Source organism: Lepidochelys kempii, chromosome 9 (assembly GCF_965140285.1).
Source record: "Lepidochelys kempii isolate rLepKem1 chromosome 9, rLepKem1.hap1, whole genome shotgun sequence".
NCBI lineage: Eukaryota > Metazoa > Chordata > Testudines > Cheloniidae > Lepidochelys > Lepidochelys kempii.
Genome location: NC_136388.1, coordinates 89,827,417 through 89,852,363, shown reverse-complemented (window position 1 = coordinate 89,852,363; position 24,947 = coordinate 89,827,417). Strand labels below are relative to the sequence as shown.

The following is a 24,947-nucleotide window of genomic DNA, read 5'->3' as shown; positions in this document are numbered from 1 at the left end:
AGAGAGAAATCTCTTCTTCACTTTTGCACTTGGAACAGACAGTAATATTCTTATGAATCTGCACCATTTCCACTCTGTGCATCAGCTAACAAGGTTTGGTAGGTTAGTTGTGTGGGTATAATTCCTCTTACCCTAGGTATAATCACTCCCTCTGTCATTGCTATGCTAACAAGCCAAGGCCTGGCAGATCCCCAAATTCCTGCCTACTGCCCAGTATGCGGCGTGCAAACACATAACTCATCACGCCTCCTAAACAGACATTTTTAACTAATTTGTTCCAGGCTGGGTTTGAAAGCAAACAGTTATGTGGATTGTTTCAACAGAGTACTGATCAAATACTTATATTGAAACAACGGGAGCATATTGATTTTAATATTTTTGCAGGTTTGTTTGTTTTTTTAAAAGAATTTTCACATTTCTTGATGGTTGTTAATGGTTAGGTTCTACTGTATGACTTGCTGATGTTCTGGCAATACCTGCCTCTGAGGACACTGGTATCTGTAATAGGTTTGTGCATGTCTCCTTAACTAAGAGACAACAGCTCCTCCTTTGGGCAGGAACGTAACAATATTCAGAATCACATTCAAAGCAAGGGTTTCCCAGCACAGATGTGTAGCGTCTCCCTTGATATACTACATGCATGTGGTTGCAGGTGCAAAATTAGAGGCCTTTTAAAAACAAAATATAGCTCTAATTGTCAGCTTAGTCATAAGAAAATTAACTAAGTGGCTCTTGAAGGCAGAGATTCTGCTGCTAAATTATTTTCCTTTGTCCCAGTCATGAAGCAGGTTAATCTACACAGGCTCCATTGATGCTAAGAAACAGCCACTTGATTTCCTGTACATTCCCTGTATCAGTAGTACTCAGATCACCACTTACTCTAAAGTCACTGCTGGTAAGACTTGCCAGGGTGGATTTCAAACACCAAACAAAGTCTGGCCTATCTGCAGTTTTACAGGCTAAACAGTTGGATAGAGTTTTCCTCCTATGCTGATTTTTGGAGCCTGTTTCAAAGGAAAAAGGAAATTCCTGAAATTCCATCAGCAGCATTAGGACTTGTTTTGCACAAACTTGGACAGAGGTTGCTCCTCAGGGGCCAGCTCAGGCTTTCATTCTATTGCTGCGAAATGTCTGCACAACCTGGTAATTTCTATGTTTCACTGCAAGCTTACCCAGGCTCAGTTGGTGAATGAAGAGCAATAGTATCGAGCGCAGGGATGCTGACATCGCTGCTGGACTGGCTTGGTTTTAAATTACTCTCCCTCCTGGGAGCTGGAGATTCTTTCCTTTTCTTCTTAGCAAAAAAGTTCTTGAAAGTCTGAAATTTGGATTTTTTCTTTCCTGCAATGTGAGAGAACAAAAAACTTTACAAAGGGTGCAGGCGGAGGTTACTATGGACAATGTTCCATCCGAAACTGCAGAGGGATCCTTTGAGAGAACTGCAAGCCACAGCAACCCATTCATTTAACTGAGCAACTTTGTAAATAATTCAGTGGTGGAGTCCTGTGAAATGCAAAGCTGTAATTCTTAGTTGGGCTGTCTATGAAATATCACTACAATAAGCAGATGGTTCCAATATTTCTTTAGGTTTCCGTTTAGGCACACAGCTTATATATAACATACACCACAGATCCGCACATGGGCTATGTAAATCGAGTTTGGTTTACCATGAAGGATAAAGTACATTTTAAATATTCTAATGTCTTTACTTAACTCTTAAGGTCTTCAATTAGCTTAATTTAGCCCTGGATTTTTCAGCCAATTTTGTAAAAAGGACAGCAGTTAAAGGAATACAGACTAAATTTGATGAAAAATTTAAAGCTTTTATAAATCCTAAGATCAAAAGAAAAAGTCTCCCCAATTTAAAAAAAAAAATTTCCAGGAAGACAGTTGCTTTTAAATATATAACACTCTGCTGCAGCATCTGAAACCCAAAAATATTGGTACACTAAGTATCCGACAGTGAAACTGGCTACAGACAAAAGACTTCACTGGGTTTTATTGTCTAAACTCAGAGAAATACACAAAGTATCAAAGAGCATAAATAGTAAGATACATATTAGATTTCTTTTTTTAAAAATTCCTTCACGTATACTAATCAACGGTATTTTAGGGTGATACAGTTTTGTTTGTTTAGCTATTTCTTTATTATTGACTTTTAAATTGACAGAGTCCCTTTAATGACAGTTTGGGGTTCTTTGGTCAAAACCCGTTGTACTAGGTACCCTCAGACTTGACTCTGACATAGTTAGAATGCAAAAACAGTGCAAGGTACCAGAGCACAAACCATTGTTCAATTCATATTCCAGAGTAGCTGGGGTAATACACAGCTGGAGGATTTCTTCATAAACAAGGCATTATTTCAGTACAATTATTTGTCTTCTCTCAGGAATAAGTTAGTCTGCAATGCTTTGTCTCAGCGTGTGCCCAGCATGTACGGCAATTTATGCCAGTGGCTTTATTGGGGCTGAAGCAATGCCACCATCCAGCTGCATCTTGCACCAGACAATAGTCATTTTGAGAAATACACAATGACTCCAGGCTCTAAGCTATACAGTAGCAAATAATAATATTGTCACGCCCTGTTGAGTTGTAGCAGATGTTGGGGGCTTGCAGTTGGTTTCTGCTGGAGGAGAAATCAGTGACTTGGAGTCTGGGTGATCTGCTAGTGTAACTTGATTTATTTACACTGAAACAGGGTACTTAGTGGTAGATTAGCCACTGGGCGAACGGGTCCTGTGCCCAGGGGCCCCAGCCAATTGGGGGCCCCCAGAAGAATGGGCACCCCCCTCACCTTAACCTGCTGCATCCACCCTCCTGCCAGGGAATGGGGTCAGGGCATGGGAGCTTGTCTCACTCCGCCCACCCAGCGCTCCTGCTGGGGAGCCGCGTCACGACCCGCTCTCTGGCAGGAGAGCCTGGTGGGCGGGGGAAGCCCCCACACTCCAACCCAGTTTATTGGAAGGAGTGCCGGGCAGGAGCCCGGGGGGACTGAAGGCGGAAGGGGTGGGGAAGGGGCTCCCTGCCTGCTCTGGCCCAGGGCCCCACAAACCCCTAATCCGCCTCTGAGGGTACTAGCCCTTTAAAGGAGAGAGGAGGTTGTTACCCCATTCCATGTGTCCAGGAAAGCAAAGGAAGCAGTCACTGGGAGGGAGGAAGATGGCCCCAGGGAGTAGTCAGTGTCTGGGACAGGGAAGATATAGGCCAAAATTCAGTGTTACCATAAATACTGATAAAAAAGGACTTCAGTGCCAAGTGCACCATTACAGGAGTATTTATAAGTACGAGTATGCTGCGGAAATAGTACCTATGCATTTATAAGGAAAAGTACACGTGCCAGGACTTTCAACTCCCATATTCCCAACAGCCCCTTCAGCACTAGACTGTGCCCAATGGCTAGTAGGCATTTTCCACCCCACCCTACAGGGGATGCAGCTACTGGGCTGGTTCTCTCAGTGCAGGACACGGAGGTATTTGTCTGCCTGCTCTGCCCAACCCCCACCGACGCACTCCTCCGCTGGGCTGGGCAGTGAGTCTCCTTGTGGCCAGTTTAGTGACCGATCAAAAGCAAAGGGGGCTGGGCTGCCATCTTCCTTAGCTGGTGCTAACAGAAAAATGCCCTGGCGGCCGGACCTCAGGGTCTGGATCTTCCAAGCTGGGACAGTGGGCTCTGGGGCAAGTATGCAGAGTGCTTCAAAATACTTAAGTACCTACTGGCAAACTGCATCTCAGTCCACTGCTGCTTTAAGGGCTTGGGACCAGGAGCCTGCTAAGGTGGGCAGAACAAGGCTCCCCTCCCTCCCAGCCCTCACAAACAGGTGTTGGGGTGATTAGACTCCCCTGGGGAGGCTCAAGAGATTCATTAGTTGATGGGGCAGGTAACTCAGAAGTAGGCTTCAAGGTCTGTCAGGGGGGAGAGAGAAACTGGAGAGGGGGAAAACTCAGCCAGGACACAGCCCCAGGAAGGAGGGCAGTGAAAGCCCTGAACCTGAGGGGATAGTCTACAGGCCAGGGAGACCAGGACTGGAAACAATCCCAAGAAGGAGGACTACAAGACCCTAAATTTGAGGGATAAGTGAAAAGGGGTCTTTTGGGAGTGAATAATATTTAATAAATTAGACACCAGGAGAGGCGAAATATTGTTTCAAAGACCTTGGGCTGTGACTGGATTATTCTGGGAATTCAGAGGGAAACTGAGGCAGAGTGTTCACAGGTTCATCCTTGACCCCAAGGGTTTGCCATGGGATGGTACCTTCCTCCATACACCAGTTCCAGGTGGTCCTCAACAGCATAGAGGCAAACCCTTTTTCAGGAATCTCAATCAAAATACTAATGCCTGGTTCCCAGGGAGCAACTGTGTCCCAGGAATTGACTCTAGTTAGAGAGAGTCTCCCTTGCTGATTGCTACAGGTCCCCCAGAAAGAAACTTCATCACAAAACTAACAAAAACACAAGTATTTCTTCAGAGGCTGTACACTGCCCAACAACAGAGAGAAAGAGCGTGGAAAGACTGTGTAACACCACCACCTAGCGACTCTCACCATAACGATAATAATGAGACACGGCACTTTCCTGCCATGGCTTTCAGCTGAAGACTTCAAAGCACTGTAAGAGATGAGTATCTTATATTATCCTCATTTTACCAATCAGATATCTAAAAAGGGGAGTAAGTGACTTGTGCAAGATCACACAAAGCCCAAGCCAAAGCCCACTGAAGTCAGTAGAGATTCCTGTTGAGTCCAATGGGCTTTGGACCAGGCCCACAAACAGCCAGTGGCAGAGTTGGTAACAGAAGACAGGTCATGTGCTAGCCATTAGACCTCATTACCTCTCAAACAATACAGAAGTCAGGTGGTTCTTCTATTATCTTCAAACCACCACCAGTGCTCATACGAGTAATTAACATTCTAAACGTCTCTCTCCCAACAGTCCTGTACATACCTATACAGCCTGTTAGGTCTCTCTACATTATTCCAAAAAGCAGCTATATACCATCAGTCCAAAATGACTTCTTCTAGGTAAAGGTAAAGAGCATGAAAAGATAACAGTAAAGTAGTGGGGGGGGGGGGAGAGAGAGACACACACACACACACACACACAGAGTATGTGTGTGTACGCGCACACTCATCCTCCATCCCCAACAGGCTTCAACTGCTCAAAGAACAAAGTGTCAGACCGCTGCAGGAAAATTTTTAGAAATTTAAAGGCATCTTATGCATTTATTTATTCATTCTAGTGCCAATGCCATTGGTGAGCCTAAACTAACTAGGTGACCCTCCCTGTTCGTATCGCCATGGGTGTCTGGTATGTATGTGTAGCAGAAAACAAAGGCATTACAATGACATCGCTACACATGCATACCAGACACCCATGGCGATACGAACAGGGAGGGTCACCTAGTTAGTTTAGGCTCACAATGGCATTAGCACTAGACTAAATCAGAAGCTAATGGACGGGGGGAGGATCAGTTCACCGAGCTAGTTGTTCATATAGTAAATTATAAAAACAGGAGTGAAGCAAAGCAAACAAAGAAAGTTGCCATGACTGTTCCTGCAAAAGATAAAACTAGGCAATTTCTTCCCTGATTTTTTTGTTGTTGTTTTAATCAGTATGGTAAATAATTTCAGGATGGATGCCACGGAAGTAGTTTGTAAGCATCAGACAATGAGTAAACCGCAGTCGTTATGTGAGCGATACATACTACCCTAATACAGTTTAAAACTCAGAAACCACCATCAGTTCCTTAACCATCATTTTAATGTTGGCAGTGCCTTGCACATCATCTCAAATAGCCATGCTAACACAGTTACGTTCTGCCTAATTGAATCCCTCCAGCTGTTTAAACTAAATTAGAAAAAGAAAGCTCTTCCCTGAAGCTCGCAGAAACTAGCTGTCCCAACCATTATATCAAAAAGCCACTTCAAGATAACCCTTTCCTGTGTGATCTGTGTATTTAGACTATGAGCCCTTTGGGGCGCCACGTCTGTGTTCTTGTATTAAGTGCCAAATGCTCTCAGAACTCAAGACATAATTCATAACGGTATGCACTTTAGCTTCATGTTGTGAACTGTTGGGCATCAGTTTTGTTTGCTGTTCAAAAAAGTTACCATGTTTCACCTCAGAGGCATTTCAGTACCAGGTGAAGTAACCAAATATTTCACTAGGTTCATAAAGCACATTGTGATACTGGAACTATGGGAAAGATAATCGGTGTTTGTACAGTATACAGTGCCCAGCACAATGGGGTCCTGACCCATGACAAGGGGTTCTAAAAACTGCAGTAATACAAACAATGATAAATAAAAAAGGAAAAAACTTAAGCAGATAACGAATTAAAAATCCAGCACAGAGAGAGGGAGGAATCCCACGTTAACACAACTGTGTATAAAACCCTTCATCAAACAGTTTATGAATGACGACTCACGATTTTTGAATGCTTGGGATTGGCAATACTGCAATTTAAGACGTATGTTTTCCAGATAAAATTTAAAGGGCTCGTCAACTTTAAAAAAAAAAATCATCCTGCTATCTGAAAATGTATGGGCTGTTAAAATTACAAGTAACTACTGTAACTGCAAGACAAGAAAACAAACATTTTGTTCGTTTTTTTTCAAGTTCATTTACTTTGTGCATTTCACAGCACTTTGCATGTAGCCAGTTTCATTTTTTCCCCTCTCTGGTCAGTTCGTTAAACAGTATCCCCTTGTTGTTTGTGTGATTCTTTTACACAGCAACAGGAGAAAGAAAAACATTTTTTAAAAGACGAAAATGTGATTGTAAAATGACAAGACAAAATCTAGGAAGATACAGGGGTAGGAGTAACACCTGAAACGGTCAGTATCGCCAACCTCAAATGTTTAAAAAATCATGTGTCAGATGCCCCCAAATCTTGAGACTGGCTTAAAAAAATTATGAAATCTAAACCAATCATAATAAATTTTAGGTACTTTTTATTTGCCTTCTGGGTTTTGGGCCTTTAAAGTGCACGAAGGCCATATTTGCAAGCTTTTCTCTCCAGCCATGAGGGTTAGAAACTTCATATTAAAAATATTAAGCCAAGAGTCTCATGAAATACCTTGACTCTAGGAGTTGAGACTTTATGAAAAATGCCAAATATTGCCAGACTTGCAAGAGTAGGCAATGCTATGATTGTGACTTGAAGGTGGTCAGAGAGTCAAGCTTGTCTGGCTTCTCTCTGTGATCACAGCCATCAACAGGGAACAGCACATACTGAAAATGCTCTGCTACTTCTAGGAAAAAAATCCAAAATCTGTGGAGTAATCTAATTGACTGGAGCATAAACACTGGAAATCTCAGTCTCCAAGGTTTTTGCAATCCAGCCCAATTAAAGCTATAAAGGAGGATTTGATGTAATGCTACACTTTGTAGAGAGCTAAGAAAGGAAGGGTCTTTTGAAAAACCAAAGGAATGGGATAGCTCTGTTCAGTGCCAGTCTCATTAAACAATTCAGTGTTAACTACAGCAAATCCAGCTCTAAAAGGGTTCGGGGTAAGTTGGAAACAAAAACCTTCTTAGGTTTTTTCATACCCAAATATATATTTAGGGTCAATTCAGCTGCAGACGTTGGACCAAATCCTGACCTCATTGTAATCAATGACAAAATTCTCACAGGCTTCACTGGGTCCAGGCTTTCACTCATGAGATGTGTATTTATGACCAGAACTAGCCAGAAGGAACTTAGTCCTTCCATGCAGTAGGTGTCACACAGATGATAAAGTTCACTAGCTTGCACACTCTACTATGAGGAACCTGGGATGATTTGCACAAACTAGATTTATATACTAAAAAGTGTTATTGGTTAAGCATCCATCCTTATTCTCAAAAAGAAAAGGAGTACTTGTGGCACCTTAGAGACTAACCAATTTATTTGAGCATAAGCTTTTGTGAGCTACAGCTCACTTCATTGGCTGTAGCTCACAAAAGCTTATGCTCAAATAAATTGGTTAGTCTCTAAGGTGCCACAAGTACTCCTTTTCTTTTTGCGAATACAGACTAACACGGCTGCTACTCTGAAACCTGTCATCCTTATTCTCTATCTTCATTCCTTTATCTTACTTCCACCACCCATTCATAGTTCAATTAACAGACATTCTACTGTTCTAAAATTTGCTTATCTATGTAGTCCCATTTCCAAGAGCTCTAGACGCCCAGCATAACGGCTGTGCTTAACTGCGCCTATCTGCAGCCTTTATAGTGCTACATTGCCACTCCTTACTCTGACAGCTAGCAGTCCTGTGTGCATACAGGTCTCTCTCAGCAGCAGAGTTTGATCTATACCGATGGGTGCAGATGCATTTACGCAGGATAAACAAGAAGATTGTTATCATCTGTGAAGTACTGAACCAAACGCTCCATCGATAGATGATATTACAACTGCTCCGGAACTACCTCAGCCCACCTTACTGCTGCTGATACGTGTCTCCTGAGGAACAGCTTGAATAGTGGCAAAAGGCTTTTTGTTGTTTAAGACAGACAGATCTTCTGACTAGACAAGACATTTTCCTTTCTCCCTAGACTGTCGCGCTCATTTGTGGGGCTGACAGAGTGCCAATCCAGGCCACAAGACTGAAGGATAAGCAAATGGGTGGACATCTGTAGCAAACATGGATGCTCATCAACCATGGGGAAGTGCTACAGTGATGACATGGTCCATCACCTCTTCCTTACACAGGAGTTGCCACTGCAACATACACTCAGGGCCGGATTCTAAGATAAGATCCAGGCAAAGCAGCCAGTTCTGCAGACTATGCAGCCCTGTTTGCTAGGCATCCAACATTAGAATTTGAGATAAATATCTTGCACAAATTTATGACTCTCTAGGACTCCACATTGGTTTCCCCAACAAGATTCCCCTGCATACATGGAGTGGCTCTTTCTTTCCATTACGAAAACTCATGAGACTCCAAAGAACAGTTCAGTCATGGCTCCCTTTTAAAGAAATGAATCCCGCTTTCCAACAGCTTGCCAAATTAACTGTACGTGTGAAGAGCAGCTGTTTACCTGCACATTCCTCAGTTATCTCCCCGGCCTCTGGTGACTGTAGGACATCTGTTGGCCCTGTAGCCATGATGTAGTCACTGAAATAAAAGATAAAACCGTGTGTTAATTTTTAGTCAATGCACTCAACAATGTTAGAGAGACAGATTCATTCTACCCAGCAAGGACACTGAACATTGCTGAAATGTTCCCAGATACTAATCACCAAAAAGAGCTTACACAGATATTTTGCACTCCAACCAGTGGCAGATTTACCATGAAACAAATTGTGTGGTGGCAGAGGGCCCCAAAACGCAGGACAAATCTGACAAATGACTGAATTTAATAAGCGTTGCAAGTCGCAAAGCAGTCCAGGCTTTCTGCATTCTGCAAACTGTGCTCTAAACATGGTTTTTTGAAGTAGTCTAGCAAAGAATTTTGCTTCACCATTTTTTCGCTGTCTCGGCAAGAGCATAACAGCAGCTAAGGGAAATCATCACTTGTCACTCGAAGTCTGTCTGCTTGATCTATTATCCAGCTGAACAAAAGCACCCTCCCTTGCACTTTGCAACAATGCCCGTGATTTGCCACAAGTATGTAATGGTTCAAAATCCCGTTTTTACAGAGCCTGGTTAAAAACGCAGGATTAACTGTGTTAAACCTAATTGGGTGGTCCATGGGCCCACCTGTGGCTACACCCCTGCTTTTTCAGACATTTTTAATCTGCCTAAAATCAAGGTCAGTTTTTTTTTTTTTTTAAGCAATAATGAAGCAACACTGAGTCTGGCAGTCAAAAATGCAAAAAAAAAAAAAAAAAAAGGCAAGGCAAGGCAAGGCGATAAAGCTAAGCAAAAAGACAGTTTGTCTTATTTTAAAAATCTTGAAGTATTGAATAGTGGACATTCATCAAAAAGTATGGACGAGGAAACATCTGAATTATCTGACCATTCGCTGAGTTGTGGGGATACCTCAATGACTGCAAAAGTTGAACAAGTGGACTCAAGTGACAATGGAACTACGAAATATTGGTAATTTTGTCAAAGGGAAGAAACCTACCCTTGTATTATGGCCAAAATCTGTTTAATTGGATATGATAGAATATTTCTTCGTAAATAAACCGAAAATCATAGGTGCTATGGAAAATTTGAGAAAAGAGTATAAGGTTGCAGGACGAAAGCAATTTAGAGGTCTTCATGAGTCCCATTTTCTGAGGATGAAGAAAAATGGGACAACAGAAATGAGAATTTGGTTGATTTTTTCGGAAACCACTAAGGCAGTCTACTGTTATTATTTGCAAATTATTCCCTGACCATAGTAAAGGAAAAAAACATTCATCAACAGGCTCTCTAATTGGAGAAACGTTGCAAGACATATTGCTGATCATGAAACTTCCAAAGCTCATATTAATGCTATGTGTAAGTTCGTTCCAAGGTGTAAAGTATCTGGAAGAATTGATTCTGTGCTATTGGCGCAGCTTGAAAAAGGAGTGTTCTTACTGGAGGAAAGTGCAGAGACGTGTTGTTGCCACGATTAAACTGCTGTCTTCTTTGGGACTACCTCGAAGAGGACATGATGAGTCACCATTGTCAAATCGAAACAGTAATTTTTTAACCTAACCTTGAATATCTTAGTGAATTTGACCATTTTCTCAAAGAGCATGTGAAAAATTATCAATATTGTGGCTCAGGGAAGACTAACTTTTTAACACACCAAACCAACGATGAATTAATCACTATAATAGCAGAGTGGCTCAAAGCAATTCACTGATGAAGTAAAGGATGCCAAGTACTATTCCATAATAGTCTATTCAACACCAGATGTGAGTCATGCAGACCAATTAACATTAATTTTAAGATATGTGACCGGCAATGGTGAAGTTGTAAAGTGATTTCTTTGTTTTGTCCCGCTAAAATCCCATACTGCTGAATGTCTAGAGACAACTGTTTTGGAAATCATTGCAAATTTAGGTTTGGATATCAAAAATTGTCGTGGGCAGAGTGTTGATAACACTGCAAATATGGCAGGAAAATATTCAGGTCTACAGGCAAGACTGAACGATGCAAACCCCTCTGTTTATTCATACCATAATGAATGAAGCTGACCATAAATGGTCAGTTTTCAGAGTGGAATGGTGCCCCCCAGGGGTCTGTTCTGGGACCAGTCCTATTCAACATATTAATAAATGATCTGGAAAAAGGGGTAAACAGTGAGGTGGCAAAATTTTCAGAGGATACAAAATTACTAAAGATAGTTAAGACCCAGGCAGACTGCGAAGAGCTACAAAAGGATCTTTCAAAACTGGGCAACAAAATGGCAGTTGAAGTTTAATGTTGAGAAATGCAAAGTAATACACATTGGAAAGCATAATCCCAGCTATATATATAAAATGATGGGGTCTAAATTAGCTGTTACCACCCAAGAAAGAGATCTTGGAGTCACTGTGGATAGTTCTCTGAAAACATCCACTCAATGTGCAGCAGCATACAAAACAGCAAACAGAATGCTGGGAATAATTAAGAAAGGGATAGATAATAGGACAGAAAATAACATGTTGCCTCTATATGAATCCATGGTACGCCCACATCTTGAATACCGTGTGCAGATGTGGTCGCCCCATCTCTAAAAAGATATACTGGAATTGGAAAGGGTTCAGAAAAGGGCAACAAAAATAATTAGGGGTATGGAACGGCTTCCGTATGAAGACAGATTAATAAGACTGGGACTTTTCAACTTGGAAAAGAGACGGCTAAGGGGAAATATGATTGAGGTCTATAAAATCATGACTGGTATCAAGAAAATAGATAAGGAAGTATTGTTTACTATTTCTTATAACACAAGAACTAGGGGTCACCAAATGAAATTCATAGGCAGCAGGTTTAAAATAAATAAAGGGAAGTATTTCTTCACACAAGATACAGCCAACCTGTGTAACTCCTTGCCAGAGGATGTTGTGAAGGCCAAGAGCATAACAGGGTTCAAAAAAGAACTAAATAAATTCATGGACGATGGGTCCATAAATGGCTATTAGCCAGGATGGACAGGAATGGTGTCTCTGGCCTCTGTTTGCCAGAAGCTGGGAATGAGCAACAGGGGATGGATTACTTGATGGATTACCTGTTCTGTTCATTCCCTCTGGGGCACCCGGCACTGGCCACTGTCAGAAGACAGGATACTGGATGGACCCTTGGTCTGACCCAGGAGGGCCATTCTTATGTACCACGTTCCAGGCATTCCTTAAATTTAATCTGCAATGCTACAGCTGAATCTTGTGACGGAGCTACACCTTTTTTTGACTTTGTTCAAAATGTGTATGCCTTTTTTCGGTTTCCACGCATTGGTGGAGTATGCTACAATCATGCTTGGAGCAGTCACATGAAACACATTTGATAGTCAAAAGAATTTGTGACACCAGGTGGTCTGCTCATGCAGATGCTGTTTTGGCTTTGAAAATGAGCAGATGATGAGGATATAAAGAAAACCTTATTAGACATAGCCACATCAAATTCTGAAAAACCACATGCGAAAACTGAAGCAAAATCATGAGCACAAAAGTTTGAAAAGTACAATATTGCTGTTTTTACTCTTTTGTGGAACCATTTACTTCAAAGAATTAATGCCGTCAGCAAATTGCTGCAAAAGGTTGATACAAATTTATTGAATGCTGCACAATTGTTAGCCTCAGTTAAAAGCTGTGTCATGGAAGTTCGAAATGACTGTAGCTCGGTGGAAGCAGAGGCACTAACATTAAACAGAAAAAAAAGGTTTTTCTGATATATCTGATGAGAAGTGTAAAAAAAAAAAAGCAACTAGAGACAATGTAATCAATTTAAAAAAGGGAAAGAAGATCTTTGTTAAGATCGTCAGTGTTATTTGTGACAAAGTAATAGTGCAATTGCAGAGTAGAGGTGAATCTCTAAAGAAAACTGTTGATTTATTATGCATGTTTTTTGACAGAAGCATGGACGAAAAATGCTAAAAGCCACTACAGTAAGAAATTAAGTGAATTCTACCGAGAGGACATAGACACAAATCTTTTTGAAGATGAAGTAAAACATTTCATTCATTTTATCAAAAATGATGAGGTTGATTTTGTAAAGAAAAAGTGTAAAAAAAAAAGCTAACTGAAGAAAAAAATTTTTCTTCAAATTGAATAAGTTTCTTCAGAGGAAGTTAACTTTTATTTTCCATTCATGCATCATCTATACTTTGCATTTTGCTAACGTGTAAAAAATACAAATACAAGCTTTCATCGAGACCAGAAGTTCTCAAACTGTGGTCCAAAAACTCCATTCAGGTGGACCGAGGAAAGGTTATTAAGGTGTATTTTTTTAATAAAGCACTCTTATCCAAAGCACTTTACGATAGTTAGCTAACGGTACAAACAACATTTGGAAAGATCATTAAGTCGTCCGACGAGATCCTCAGCAATTTTCAAGTAGTCTGTGAAAAAAAGTTAGACTACAAAAACAACCAAGGTACCTCACTTTATTTTCATTTACTTCCTATTACTTATAATATAGGAGAAGGATGAAGAAGAAAAAAAAAGGAAAAGAATGAAAAACAGTGGGGAGATAAAAGAGAATGTTCTTTTTCTTGGCTGGGGGCGGGCCCAGAAAATGAAGCTGTGTACAGGACCCCACTAACTCTAAATCTGCCACTGACTCCAACCACAAGTCTTTTCTTCACTTTCAACAAACAACCCTCTTCCCCCCAGCCCGGCCAAAACTTCTTCACAGCACAGCTGTCTTTTCAGGAAGTCAGGATCAAAGCCATTAAATATGCTCAACTAAGAGTATAACATGTCCCAGCCTCAGAATACTGAATCTTTACAGGTTTCAGAGTAGCAGCCGTGTTAGTCTGTATTCACAAAAAGAAAAGGAGGACTTGTGGCACCTTAGAGACTAACAAATTTATTTGAGCATAAGTTTTCATGAGCTACAGCTCATTTCATCAGATGTATTCAGTGGAAATCGCTATTTACTAAACAGCCACAGCTCCCTCCAAGCTACAGTACTTTAAAAGCCTGTCAAAATCATGCAAAAAAGGACAATATGGTTTTTTGTTTTTTTTAAAGTCCAAATACAACTTGAGTAAGAGAGATGAGCTGCTGAGAATTCACATCCTGTCCTATGGTGTCTCCCTCTAGCAGTCATTGTGCTACTCTATCAGCATTATAAAAATGAATTAAGCATTTGCATTGAACCAGCATCCTGGGCTATGCTACACATGTGGACGCTGAGCTCAGCTGTTAGATCAAATCTATTTTGGATTTAGTGCAATCAGCTTTTCTCCATGAGCTTCAAAACCCTATCACAAATAGGTCTATTGATCAATCAAGTTAGCAGATAGCATCATTTTCCCCCTTGACTAAAACAAAATTAAATCTAGTTTTTAAGATCATACAAAGTTAAGTGGCTCCAGTTTGTATTTTCCAATGCTCCTTCAGATACAAAAGCATTAAAGCAGCAGACCACAAAAAAGTTACAGTTCAAATGTCAAGCAACAATGGAAATATGACAGTTTTAGCAAGACAGCTCTACAATAACAAAAAATCGTGTCCTTTGATGCGGAAGATAAATGATACAATATGCCAGAATTTAAGGAGCAAATAGTTTTTATTAATAAATATTAATTTAGATACAAAACCTGCTCCAAGAGACTTTAATCTGGTCTTTATTTGCCATTTTCTGACTCAAAGTGTTTTGTCGATATTAGTTAAGACTTTCAACATCACATGAAGGGAGAATTTTTATACCAACTTTACAGACAGGTAAACTAATGTAACTGAGCCCCAAAAGTATGAAAACCTTATAGTGACAGCACCAGCCCACTGAACTGAATAGAAAAGCCCTGCATTAGACACTGATTGAATTAAACCTTTTTAAACTACAGCTGGTTTGAGGCTGTCTTCAGATAACTGTTAGACAATAATAATAATTGAATGCTAATAGGCAAGTCCGGCTGCCATGAGTTTTTCATTGTGATTATGGAGAGGCATTATGCCTTTCAGATCATCTCTTCTCTTTCTTTTTCCTAATGTTTTGTTATGTTCTTTCTTCTGTAATGTCTACCTTTCCCATGTATTCTGGTTAAAGTGGTGATCAACAGGATTTCACATGGAAGTTTTGTCCTATTTTTTTCCACTGCTCCTTATATATTGTAAATGTTTGTTGCATTAGATTTTCTTTCAGGTAGGGGAAAAATCTATTTGAAATTAAGTGGAAGGAAAGCGTTCAATAAAAGTGTTCAGTAAAACTGACAAATTTGCAGGTCCCCAGATCTTAACTCATTTTTACAGAATGGGCCAGATTCTGAGTAATTTACACCACTGCAAATGAGATCAAAATTTGGTGCAATGTTTTTTTCATGCTGGCTAGTTTTTCCTGCTTAGTTTTCATCTGTTATACATTTATATAATCACTTTATAATCTCATCTGCTCACTAAGAGTCTTTCTAGGACTTCATTAAATTTTGACAGTCATGCTTCTAAATTTTATTATTTAATGCTCATTTTTTTCAATTTGGTAATTTTTTTTTAAATGTACAGTGATGATTCAGCTGACAGGCAGTATCTGAGTCAAATCAGCTCCTGCATTTACCCAATTTTACAGCTGGACTGACTGAGGCATATGGAGGCCAAGTGATTTTTTCAAGGGCACACAAAGAATCTACATCTCGCACTAGATCACATAGCTATTATTGTCCTAAGTATGAAACAGTGATTTGGGAGGGAGAGGAAACATAAAAGAGTTTTTCCAAGCTTTCAATGAACAAATATGCAAATTACAAAACAATGAGCTCTACCAGAAAAATATTTGTTGAAATATTTTAAACAGCCTCAGAATTTAAGAACCTAGGTCAAGCAGGGTCGTCGTCCACTGGCTATGTTGTAACTTACTTGTACTTTAGAAAGAACAGTTGTCAAGATTATGGATAATATGCCCTGGACTGTGGGCATCTGTCATGGTAATGTAGAGAGAGAAAATGACAAACTATCAATAGAAATCCATGTGAGAGTACAGGCATTAATTGATTGAATCCTTGGAACTTCACCATTTCTAAAGCATAATGAGAGCTGACAGACACAGTGCTGTGGCTTGTGTATCAATACAGCAGATGTATCACTGCCAGTCTTTCAATCAGCTGTACTGACCATGTGCAACATGCGAGCTTTCCCACGGCACTAACCCATTAGGCAAGGGTTTTTCAAAAACGCAATATGTATATTGATTTTTGCTGATAAAAATATCAGGTCAAATAAAGGCATGACCATTTGCAGCAACATTTTCAATATACCCTTTGGGTCACGAGACACTGGAGCGCAGGGAGGGTGAAGGAATTCCCAGAGGGACAACACAGATTCTCTCTGGAGCGGTGCGAAATTTCTCAGCCGGCAAATGGGACTCAAGGGAGAGTCCTGGGCCCATTGCACACCCTGAGTAACCCCACTGTGGGACAAACCGGGACCGAGAGAGACCAGAGGTAGGGTGTTCCCCTCTCCTATGACAGGGCAGCAGCAGAGCCGACCCACAGATGCTGCTGGGGACACAGGATTCCCGGAGTCCCAACGGCTGCTGCATTATCCCCGAGGGATGGAATGGTTCGTGCATGGGCAGAGTTACAGACCTACTAGCCCTGTCTTTGGTTCTCTTTCAACTTGCCCCCACAATCTTTCCCCCATTGCATAGGCCTGGTGGGAGCCCCTGCAGTGCAATCCACAGTGCAAAAGGACCCCTTGCTAGGTCTCCCAGAAGCCAGCCACAACCTACACAGAGACAGCATATTGGTTTCTCTATGTCCTGGCCTGTCTGCTCCCATGGGCCGGGGAGGAGGGAATGGAAAGGATTTAAAGCTTAACCATAGCAGCAAGGATTTTGGAGAACACTGTGCTCTTCCCTCCTTGCCATGCCCAATCAGTACAAAACCGATACATTAATGAATTACTTGCATTAAGCACAAAACAACAAAACGGTTTCCTGTATAGTTGTACATATCAAAACAAAACTGACTTTACTGGATCCAATTTGCAGCTGGCGTTCAGATCGCGGGGGCATATTTTAAATCAGTAAATCTCCTGCTGAGATGCAGAGTTATTTTTGAAGCAGTCAATAGGAACTGCCTAGCAATCAACATGGCATTCATCTTTTTTTGTAGTAAGTTTATTGAGTCAACACAGGCCTACAGGCTTGTATCTGCTGCTCCTTCAATATGCAGCTTCCATTAATAACCGCAACATTTTTCATAGCAACAGCACTTACACAGAGCTTTTCATGTGGAAGAACTAATGAGGCCATAGGTGCTGGAACTAGGAGTTCTGCCACACCCCTTGGCTTGAAGTGGTTTCCATTATATACAGGGTTTACCATTTAGTTCAATGGATCTCAGCACCCCCACTATAAAAGTTGTTCCAGCACCTCTGAAGGAGGCCTCCCAACATGAGGGGCAATGCAAGGATCACTAGCCCCATTTTACAAAATGGGTGTGGTTGAGGGCGGAGTGCTTGGCTGCGTTACCAAGGCCACAACGGGAGGCGGCGACATAGCCATAGTTCCCAGGGTTGTGGTCACACCACTCCCCTTTGCCAGCTAAATACATTCCATGCCCAAGTACTATACATTTGTAAAACAAAATAATAAAAAGGAGACGCGATCACCATTTCCTTGATGTTTGTATCACCTATTTAAGATCACCTGCATCGTTAGAGCTCTGAGAGACTCATATTTTCTTTATATAGAAAAGTCTGAAGAATCAAGTTCACTGTATTTTGCATGGGTTTGGGGAATAAATATGGCTGCTGCATTGCCTCTCTGTAGCGGTGGAAAGGCTGGTGCATCTGCCTGGTCTTTAATCCTTCCTTAACTTGCGTCCTGAGTCACACACCCATCTTGGGCCTTCTGGGAGGAGCCTCTGTGGTGCAGAAATCCACAAGGGAAAGGAGCTGCTGTCCCCTTGCTCAGTGTCTCTTTCCTCAAGAATAAATGCTGAAGGCAATAAAGTCTCAAGAATACATGGCCATACATTCTATCAGGCCTGGGAAATAGAAATCTTTTTTCCTCAGGAAAAGTAACAATGCAAACTGGCCCAGGACAAGACATACAAGGTTTGGTTGCAGCTTTGTCAACCATTTTCCTTCAGATAAACATGCCAGCTTAATTCAAGCTCAAGCTTTGATTCTTGTACTGAACACCATACATCATGAGATGGAGCCACATACACGATGGTCATGCCCATAACCTGGTCCTCCATGCTGCTATCCTCCCTCAAGGCGCTCTCCTTAAAACACTCTTCCAGCTGTAGCAGAACCATTTTGAAAAACTCAACCATTTTTGTAGGCCCGTGTGAAAAGGGTGCAAGGGGGAAAGTACTATCCCTTTAAGGGACTGGCTGGAGCCTGCAGCCTGGGGATAATCAACAATGCCCCTGCTTTGCACATTAGGGTCTGAGTTATGTAAACAGGACCAGAAGAAGGCTGCAGACTCCAGTCGGTCCTGTATAGCCCCCATGCACTCTTTCACTGTCCTGATTGCAGGTTTCTTGGTAGATTTCAAGAGAAAGGGGGATTCAAGCAGCATTAGAATTCAGATGACACTGTTCTTCAGAAACTAACAGACAGGTTACATTCCAGCCTGACTTACTTTTTTAACATCTCTGTAGAGGATGGTTCTGCTTCGAGATGTGGTGGTGGATGCAGTAGCACCTTCTTTCTCCAGAGATCTGCTCCTTGCGAGCATATTCAGAGTCTCGTATACCGGAAGCCAGCTGAGGTCACTCAATTAGGGCAAACGGCAAAGAATGGGTCAGACAATCCCCAAAGCTGGTGGATATTCCAATGCTTAGATTTACCCAGCCAGCACTAAACAGGTTCTGTTATACCTTGCTGGTTACTCAGAAGTCCAAAACACAGTTCCTTTAAAGTAACCCAGCCTCAGGCTTCCACCTAGTTACCCAAGTCAGATATGATGAGGATTAATGAAAATTTTATTCATCATATAAAAGAAAAGTTTCTACCGATCCCAAAAAATCAGACACATTACCTCCCAGGTTAATGAATATTCCAGATCTTACCCAAATACATTCTTATAGCCAATTCTTATTAACTAAACTAAAATTTATTTAAAAAGAGAGTATAGGTTAAATGATCAATATACATATAGACATGAGTTTAATTCTTGAGGTTCAGATTCATAGCAGAGATGGTGAGCTTTGTAGTTGCAAAGAGTTCTTTTAGAATTTAGTCCATAGGTTATAGTCCAATATCATATTCAGGGTGTTCCAGCTTAACTGGGACCTCAATCTTGCGACTCAAACGTCCCCTGGTAAAGCTTAAGCAGATCTGAGATGACAGGATCAGGACCCAAAGATCTTTTATACAATTTCAGGCCTTCTTTGACAAGTTGGAGTCTCTTGGCTTATAATAGGCAATCAGGGCAACTTTGAAGTAGGTCCATCACCGGTACATAGCTACACGAATTAACATAAGGCAATTGCCTGTTTTTCCACCATTCACAGATGATTGGTTATACATTTCAAAGAGAGATGAATACAGCGATATTCTATGTTTACAGGTTTCAGAGTAACAGCCGTGTTAGTCTGTATTCGCAAAAAGAAAAGGAGTACTTGTGGCACCTTAGAGACTAACCAATTTATTTGAGCATGAGCTTTCGTGAGCTACAGCTCACTTCATCGGATGCATACCGTGGAAACTGCAGCAGACTTTATATATACACAGAGAATATGAAACAATACCTCTTCCCACCCCACTGTCCTGCTGGTAATAGCTTATCTAAAGTGATCATCAGGTGGGCCATTTCCAGCACAAATCCAGGTTTTCTCACCCTCCGCCCCCCAAAGGGAGGCAGTTTCCACGGTATGCATCCGATGAAGTGAGCTGTAGCTCACGAAAGCTCATGCTCAAATAAATTGGTTAGTCTCTAAAGTGCCACAAGTCCTCCTTTTCTATGTTTACAGTTCTTTTAAATGCAAGGATGTTCTTTTGATCTCTGAATTAACAGAATACAGCATAGACAGGGACTGTTGATTACATTGTTGACCACTACCAATATATATGTCAATATACAAACATTATCTCCCCATGTCTTTAAGGGTTGAATTTGAGTAATTCATCCTGCAGGACACTTAACCCTTTCTGGTCATGTGTCACACCTCCCGTTAGACCACCAGGGCAAACACAAGGCAGCGAGCTGGGTTCTGTTCTTGCTCACGCACCATCAACAGAATTGTTTACTAAATTCCACTGACAGGGCCAAATTCTGCCCTCAGTTTCCCCTCTCCAGCCCCCCTGAAGAAGATTCTAGAGTTGATCATAGTGAAGCTAGTAAGAATACTGCTCAACTTTCAGAGCCCCTGAGAAAATTAGACCTGGAAGCTATTGAAACACTACAAATGTGGAACCTCACCGTGGTCTTTGTATGACGAGCACAGCAAAACTGCACATTGAGGGCCAGATTCTGATCCCCTCACTCATGTTGAGTAGTATCTTACTCCACAAATAGTCCTACTGAGGTAGCTTCTAGTACAAGTCAGGGGGTCTGAACCTGACCCTGAGTTACTGGATATCAAAAAAGGATCCATAGCCTCTTCTACACTGGATTGATCTTGTTAAAAATTTCCCACTGTTGCTACCATCAGCAGTGAAAGCGCTAATGGAGACAGGCCACTGGCTGCTCTAAGCAGGCCTAACAGCATGGTAGTTAAAACACTCCCATTGTGATCAGCACTGGTCATAGTGAGAATGAGAAGTTTAAGAAAGAAAAAAAAACCCTCTAGTGACAGTGAAGCTGATAACTGATAGGATCTTAATAAAGACTAATTTGCATGCAGAGAGAGTTTTCATCCTGAAACTTAAGAAAAGGTTAAAGGCCTTTTCCCAAGGATCACAAAGTAATAATAGCCACCAGGAAGGCTGGATAAGCAGCAAGATGATATTTAATATCAATAAAAATTCTCTGAGGATCACCAAGGGGTCATAATTCCCTGAGGCCTCAGACAGTGCTCGACTCCATGCCGCACAGAGATCTCCAGAGCAAGGAACAGTTTGTAGAAAATGCCCTATTCATCACTTTCTTATTCTTGATTCAATCAAACCCCATCTTGACCTCAATGAGGAGGTTTGCCTGAGTAAAGAGCAGGGCCCAAAGCCGTTAAGTTCTTTTCCCCCACAGTTTGCATTCCGGAGGCTTTTCCTGACAGAGTTTCTGAAGGATTTCTGCTACCCAACAGTGTCTGAAGCATCACACTCTGCCCTCCTAGCGTGCATGTGTGTAGCACTAATGGAAAGCAGCTGGTGTGCTGAATTCTAGTAATGTAACAAGAGGAAATGCCTTTCATACAGCCACACAGGCTCGTCTGTAATTGTGTGAAGAGCCAAAGGGATAAGAAGGGGGAAGGGCAAAATGAGACAAAAAACATTCATAAGCTACCCTTCAAAACTAGGTGGGAATACAAACAGGTGTTAACAACATTGGAACAAGGAACACCGACGCCTCTTTATGTTGTATGGTGCAGCATCTCCATCAGTTCATTCCCCTGTCTACAATCACAAGACTCAGGCCCAGATCCTCAAAAGTATTGAGGCACCTAACTTCTATTGATTTCAATGCTAGCCCTTCCACACTACGACTGTGCTACTTGCAACCAGGTTAGCCAAACCCCCTGCATAATGATCTACAGCATGTTTTCTCCAAGACGTTTTGCAGGAAAAAATATCCTGTCCACACAAGTCAGGAAAAGTATGCTGGAACCATGTTTTAAAGGATTGAAGCACATACAGTTAGGACCTCAGTGTGGGCTGGATTTTAGCCAATATTATGGGCCAGATAGATCCTTTGCAGTTGTAAAGCTATATTGATTTGCACCTGATAAATTGGTCAAAACTCCCCCCCCCCCCTCCAGCAATTCGTCCTCTTTAAACTGCCACCAGGAAACTTTTAGGAGACAATTGGAATGAGGCTGCCCATTCCCAGATGTCTTGTTCTTCCACAATGACGATCCATTATTTTAGGATGGGAATCAGCAGAGAGGTATCCAGGAACTGCACTGGGAGACTTAAGTGCATTGTTGGCCTTACGTGAGCTTTTCAAAGCTTCTTGACCCTGAGAAATTTGGGGGTGGTTTGGGAAACATACATTTAAGATCCTCGAGGATACTGCAGAACGCTGACTTCACCAGTTGGAGAGTGGACACATCCAGAAAGCCTTGCTGCCCATGGAAATGTTGCAAGAGCTCAGCAACAGGAAATGTCAAGCCACTATCGCTAAACAGCAGACATTCCTCATGGTAACAGAGTCAAAATGCCAGAGACTTTGGTATCAGGATGAAACCAACTCCACATGCTTAAAAACAAAACAAAAACTATTCAAATAGCTAGGCAATGGGCATGCTGGAACTGCTGTCTACTGTACTAAATACAATCCTTCCACTGTTACCTGGTCCTCTCCACCCCAAACTGTTTAGCTCCACATTTTGCATCTCATCCTACGTTTAGGCCTTAAACTCTTTTGGACACAGATTGTCTTTTATATGATAGCCTAGTGGATAGAGCACTGGACCAGGACTCAGAAGACATGGGTGCTATTCCCATCTCCACTGCTGGATACTGTGTGAGCTTCATCACCCTGCGGCTCAGTTTCCCCATCTGTAAAATGGGGATAATGATACCAAAAGCACTTTGACATCAATGGATGAAAAGCACTATGTAGGAGCTAGGTATTGTTGTTGTAATTACAGTGCCTAGTACAATGGTCTTCCAGCCCAATTGGGGCCTCTTGCATTTTATGACAATACAAATTATAAATGGCAACAACAACATTGCTGGTCTACATCCTTGATATATCTACATGTCTGAGTCTCACAGTTATCTCATCTAAAGGCACAATCTTATTGTAGGTAACAAAATCAAAAGGACCTGGACCCAAAAGAGAGATTCTGGAGTCTTTTTAATAAGGAATTATACTTCATAAACACTAACAATGGTGAAGAAAATGGACTAAAACAACAATGAACTGAATGCCAGTTTTAAGACATCTGATATTAAGAGTGTGTCTAAACTTTTTTTAGATCCTCTCCAAAAACAGCCAATTATCCCTCAATTGGTAGGTTACAAAGTAGCTGAGGGGGGACGGGGGGGAACACTTCACATAGATTGAATTTCCCTGGGCAAATTGGAATCCAAGAGGATTTAATACAGATATTTAGTGACCCAGGAATTCGAAGTGCATGGAGGAAAGGAGATGCTGGCAGAAACTTTCAGAGGTTTAGCTGTGCCATAAGAATTCACTCTAGTAAAAAACAGTCAGTCAATCCTCTTTAGGTTGTGAGAGTGCAAATAAAATGCAGGCTTGATAATCTCAGATGCTGCTCTTGGCAGTAAATTTGGGAAATCTCTCTTCATCTGCCCTCCCACAATCCAGCTGGTGGTAACATCTACTGCAAGTCCTCAGTGTGGTCCATTTTCGTGACGTTTTCACCATGACAAGATTTTGGCAGGGACCAGAGACCAGCCTCAGGAGGACAGAGAATTTCCAGCCCTCTAATGAATTTAAGCCCTTCCTGGAGAGAGAATCCCCCTCTGATTGGCTGCTTAACCCACTGCCTTCCTCTTGGGGCTGAGCAACCAATCAGAGCTGCTTCTGGAAAAGCTCTGTCCCTGTCACCTCAGCAGCCTAAAGCCAGTCTCAGAGGAGAGAGCTAAAGAGCCCAGCCGCTCAGGGCAACTTCCCTTTCCCCGTCCCCTCCTAGGAGCAACAGGCACTGGGGGGCCCCAGCTTCTCCTCCTTCCCTTGGCAGTACCCTGCCTGGGAAGGAGTGGGTGGGGTGAAGAGCTCCTGGAGCTGGCCCCCCAGCCTGGAAGGGAGAGAAGGAACCTCACTGCAGCACCCCCAGGCCTGGGAGAGTGGATAACCCCTGGACGGGCAGAGGGGGGCAGAATTAATAGGATGGGGGCTGGGTATGGGAACAGAATCAATTTAGTGATGAGGTGGGGGTCGAGCTCCTTCCGTGGGATCTAAAAAAATCACCTCATCCAGTAAATGGCAATGGGATGCTGGCCAGTGAGAAAGTTAAAGCAGGAAGGCCACACTTCATGTGCACAATGGGATCAGATCCTCAGCTGGAGTAAATCAGTAGAATCATTGCTGATTTACACCAGCCAAGAATCCAGCCCTTTGTATTTTAGACATGGAGGAGCACATGACACACTGGAAGAAAACAAGCGTCTATAGATGGTGCATCAAAGAAAATGCAAAGCAAATATTCGGAGAAGGAGCTGAAGGGACCAACATAGGGAAGGAGGAGGGGGAGGAGCAGAAAATAAGAACTGAAAATAAATATTAGAAAAAGAAGGGGTAGGTGGGGGCAGAATTCTGTAGGGTCTTTGGGGTAAGGCCATGAGCTGCAGAGAAGGAATTAAGGAGGGAGCAATGATACAATTTGTATTTTTTTAAGAAGCAAGAGGGATTCCACCTGGTGGGTTATTCTTGTGACGATGGGGCTTTTTGTACCATTAATCAGGGCCTTATTTAATTACAAATCTAGTAAATTCCCATTGTTAAACACTAGAGCTCAGCCTAGGGAAGGAGAACATTCACTTGATCTATGGGGTATTTTTAGAATTACTAAAAGAGCAGAGATCTGTTTCTTATCACAGCCCTTTCTTTGATCATTCATACTCTAAAATGTAAAACCTAAACCACAAAAACAGACCAACTCTTATCTGTAGGGAAACAGGAGAAAGTTGTCCAACTTTGCTCATCCCAGTAAGAGTCAGAAACAGAAAGCCAGCTTTTTACCTTAAATAATTTTCCCCTTCTTGATCTACTGGGGGTGCACACAAGATTTAATTCAAACTGCTGATGTGAATGGAGGCAGGTATTTTTAATCCTGGTGATTACTCAATGAGCTCTGGCTTAGTTTTCCTGCTGTCTGCCTTTTAT

General features: G+C 41.8%; 1 protein-coding gene across 4 annotated transcripts in view; it reads right to left on the bottom strand.

Moving 5' to 3' along the window:
- The window catches only part of KIAA1210 (KIAA1210 ortholog), a 92,956-nt gene that overhangs the window by 30,038 nt on the left and 37,971 nt on the right, over window positions 1–24,947 (bottom strand). For all 4 annotated transcript variants that reach the window (XM_073361358.2, XM_073361356.2, XM_073361357.2 and 1 more), the window contains exons 2-3: window positions 9,022–9,098; window positions 1,173–1,341 (exon numbers count right to left, since the gene is read on the bottom strand). In XM_073361358.2, the coding sequence (XP_073217459.1) occupies window positions 1,173–1,341; window positions 9,022–9,088 (236 nt within the window). In that variant the 5' untranslated portion in view covers window positions 9,089–9,098. The remainder of the gene's footprint in view (window positions 1–1,172; window positions 1,342–9,021; window positions 9,099–24,947) is intronic.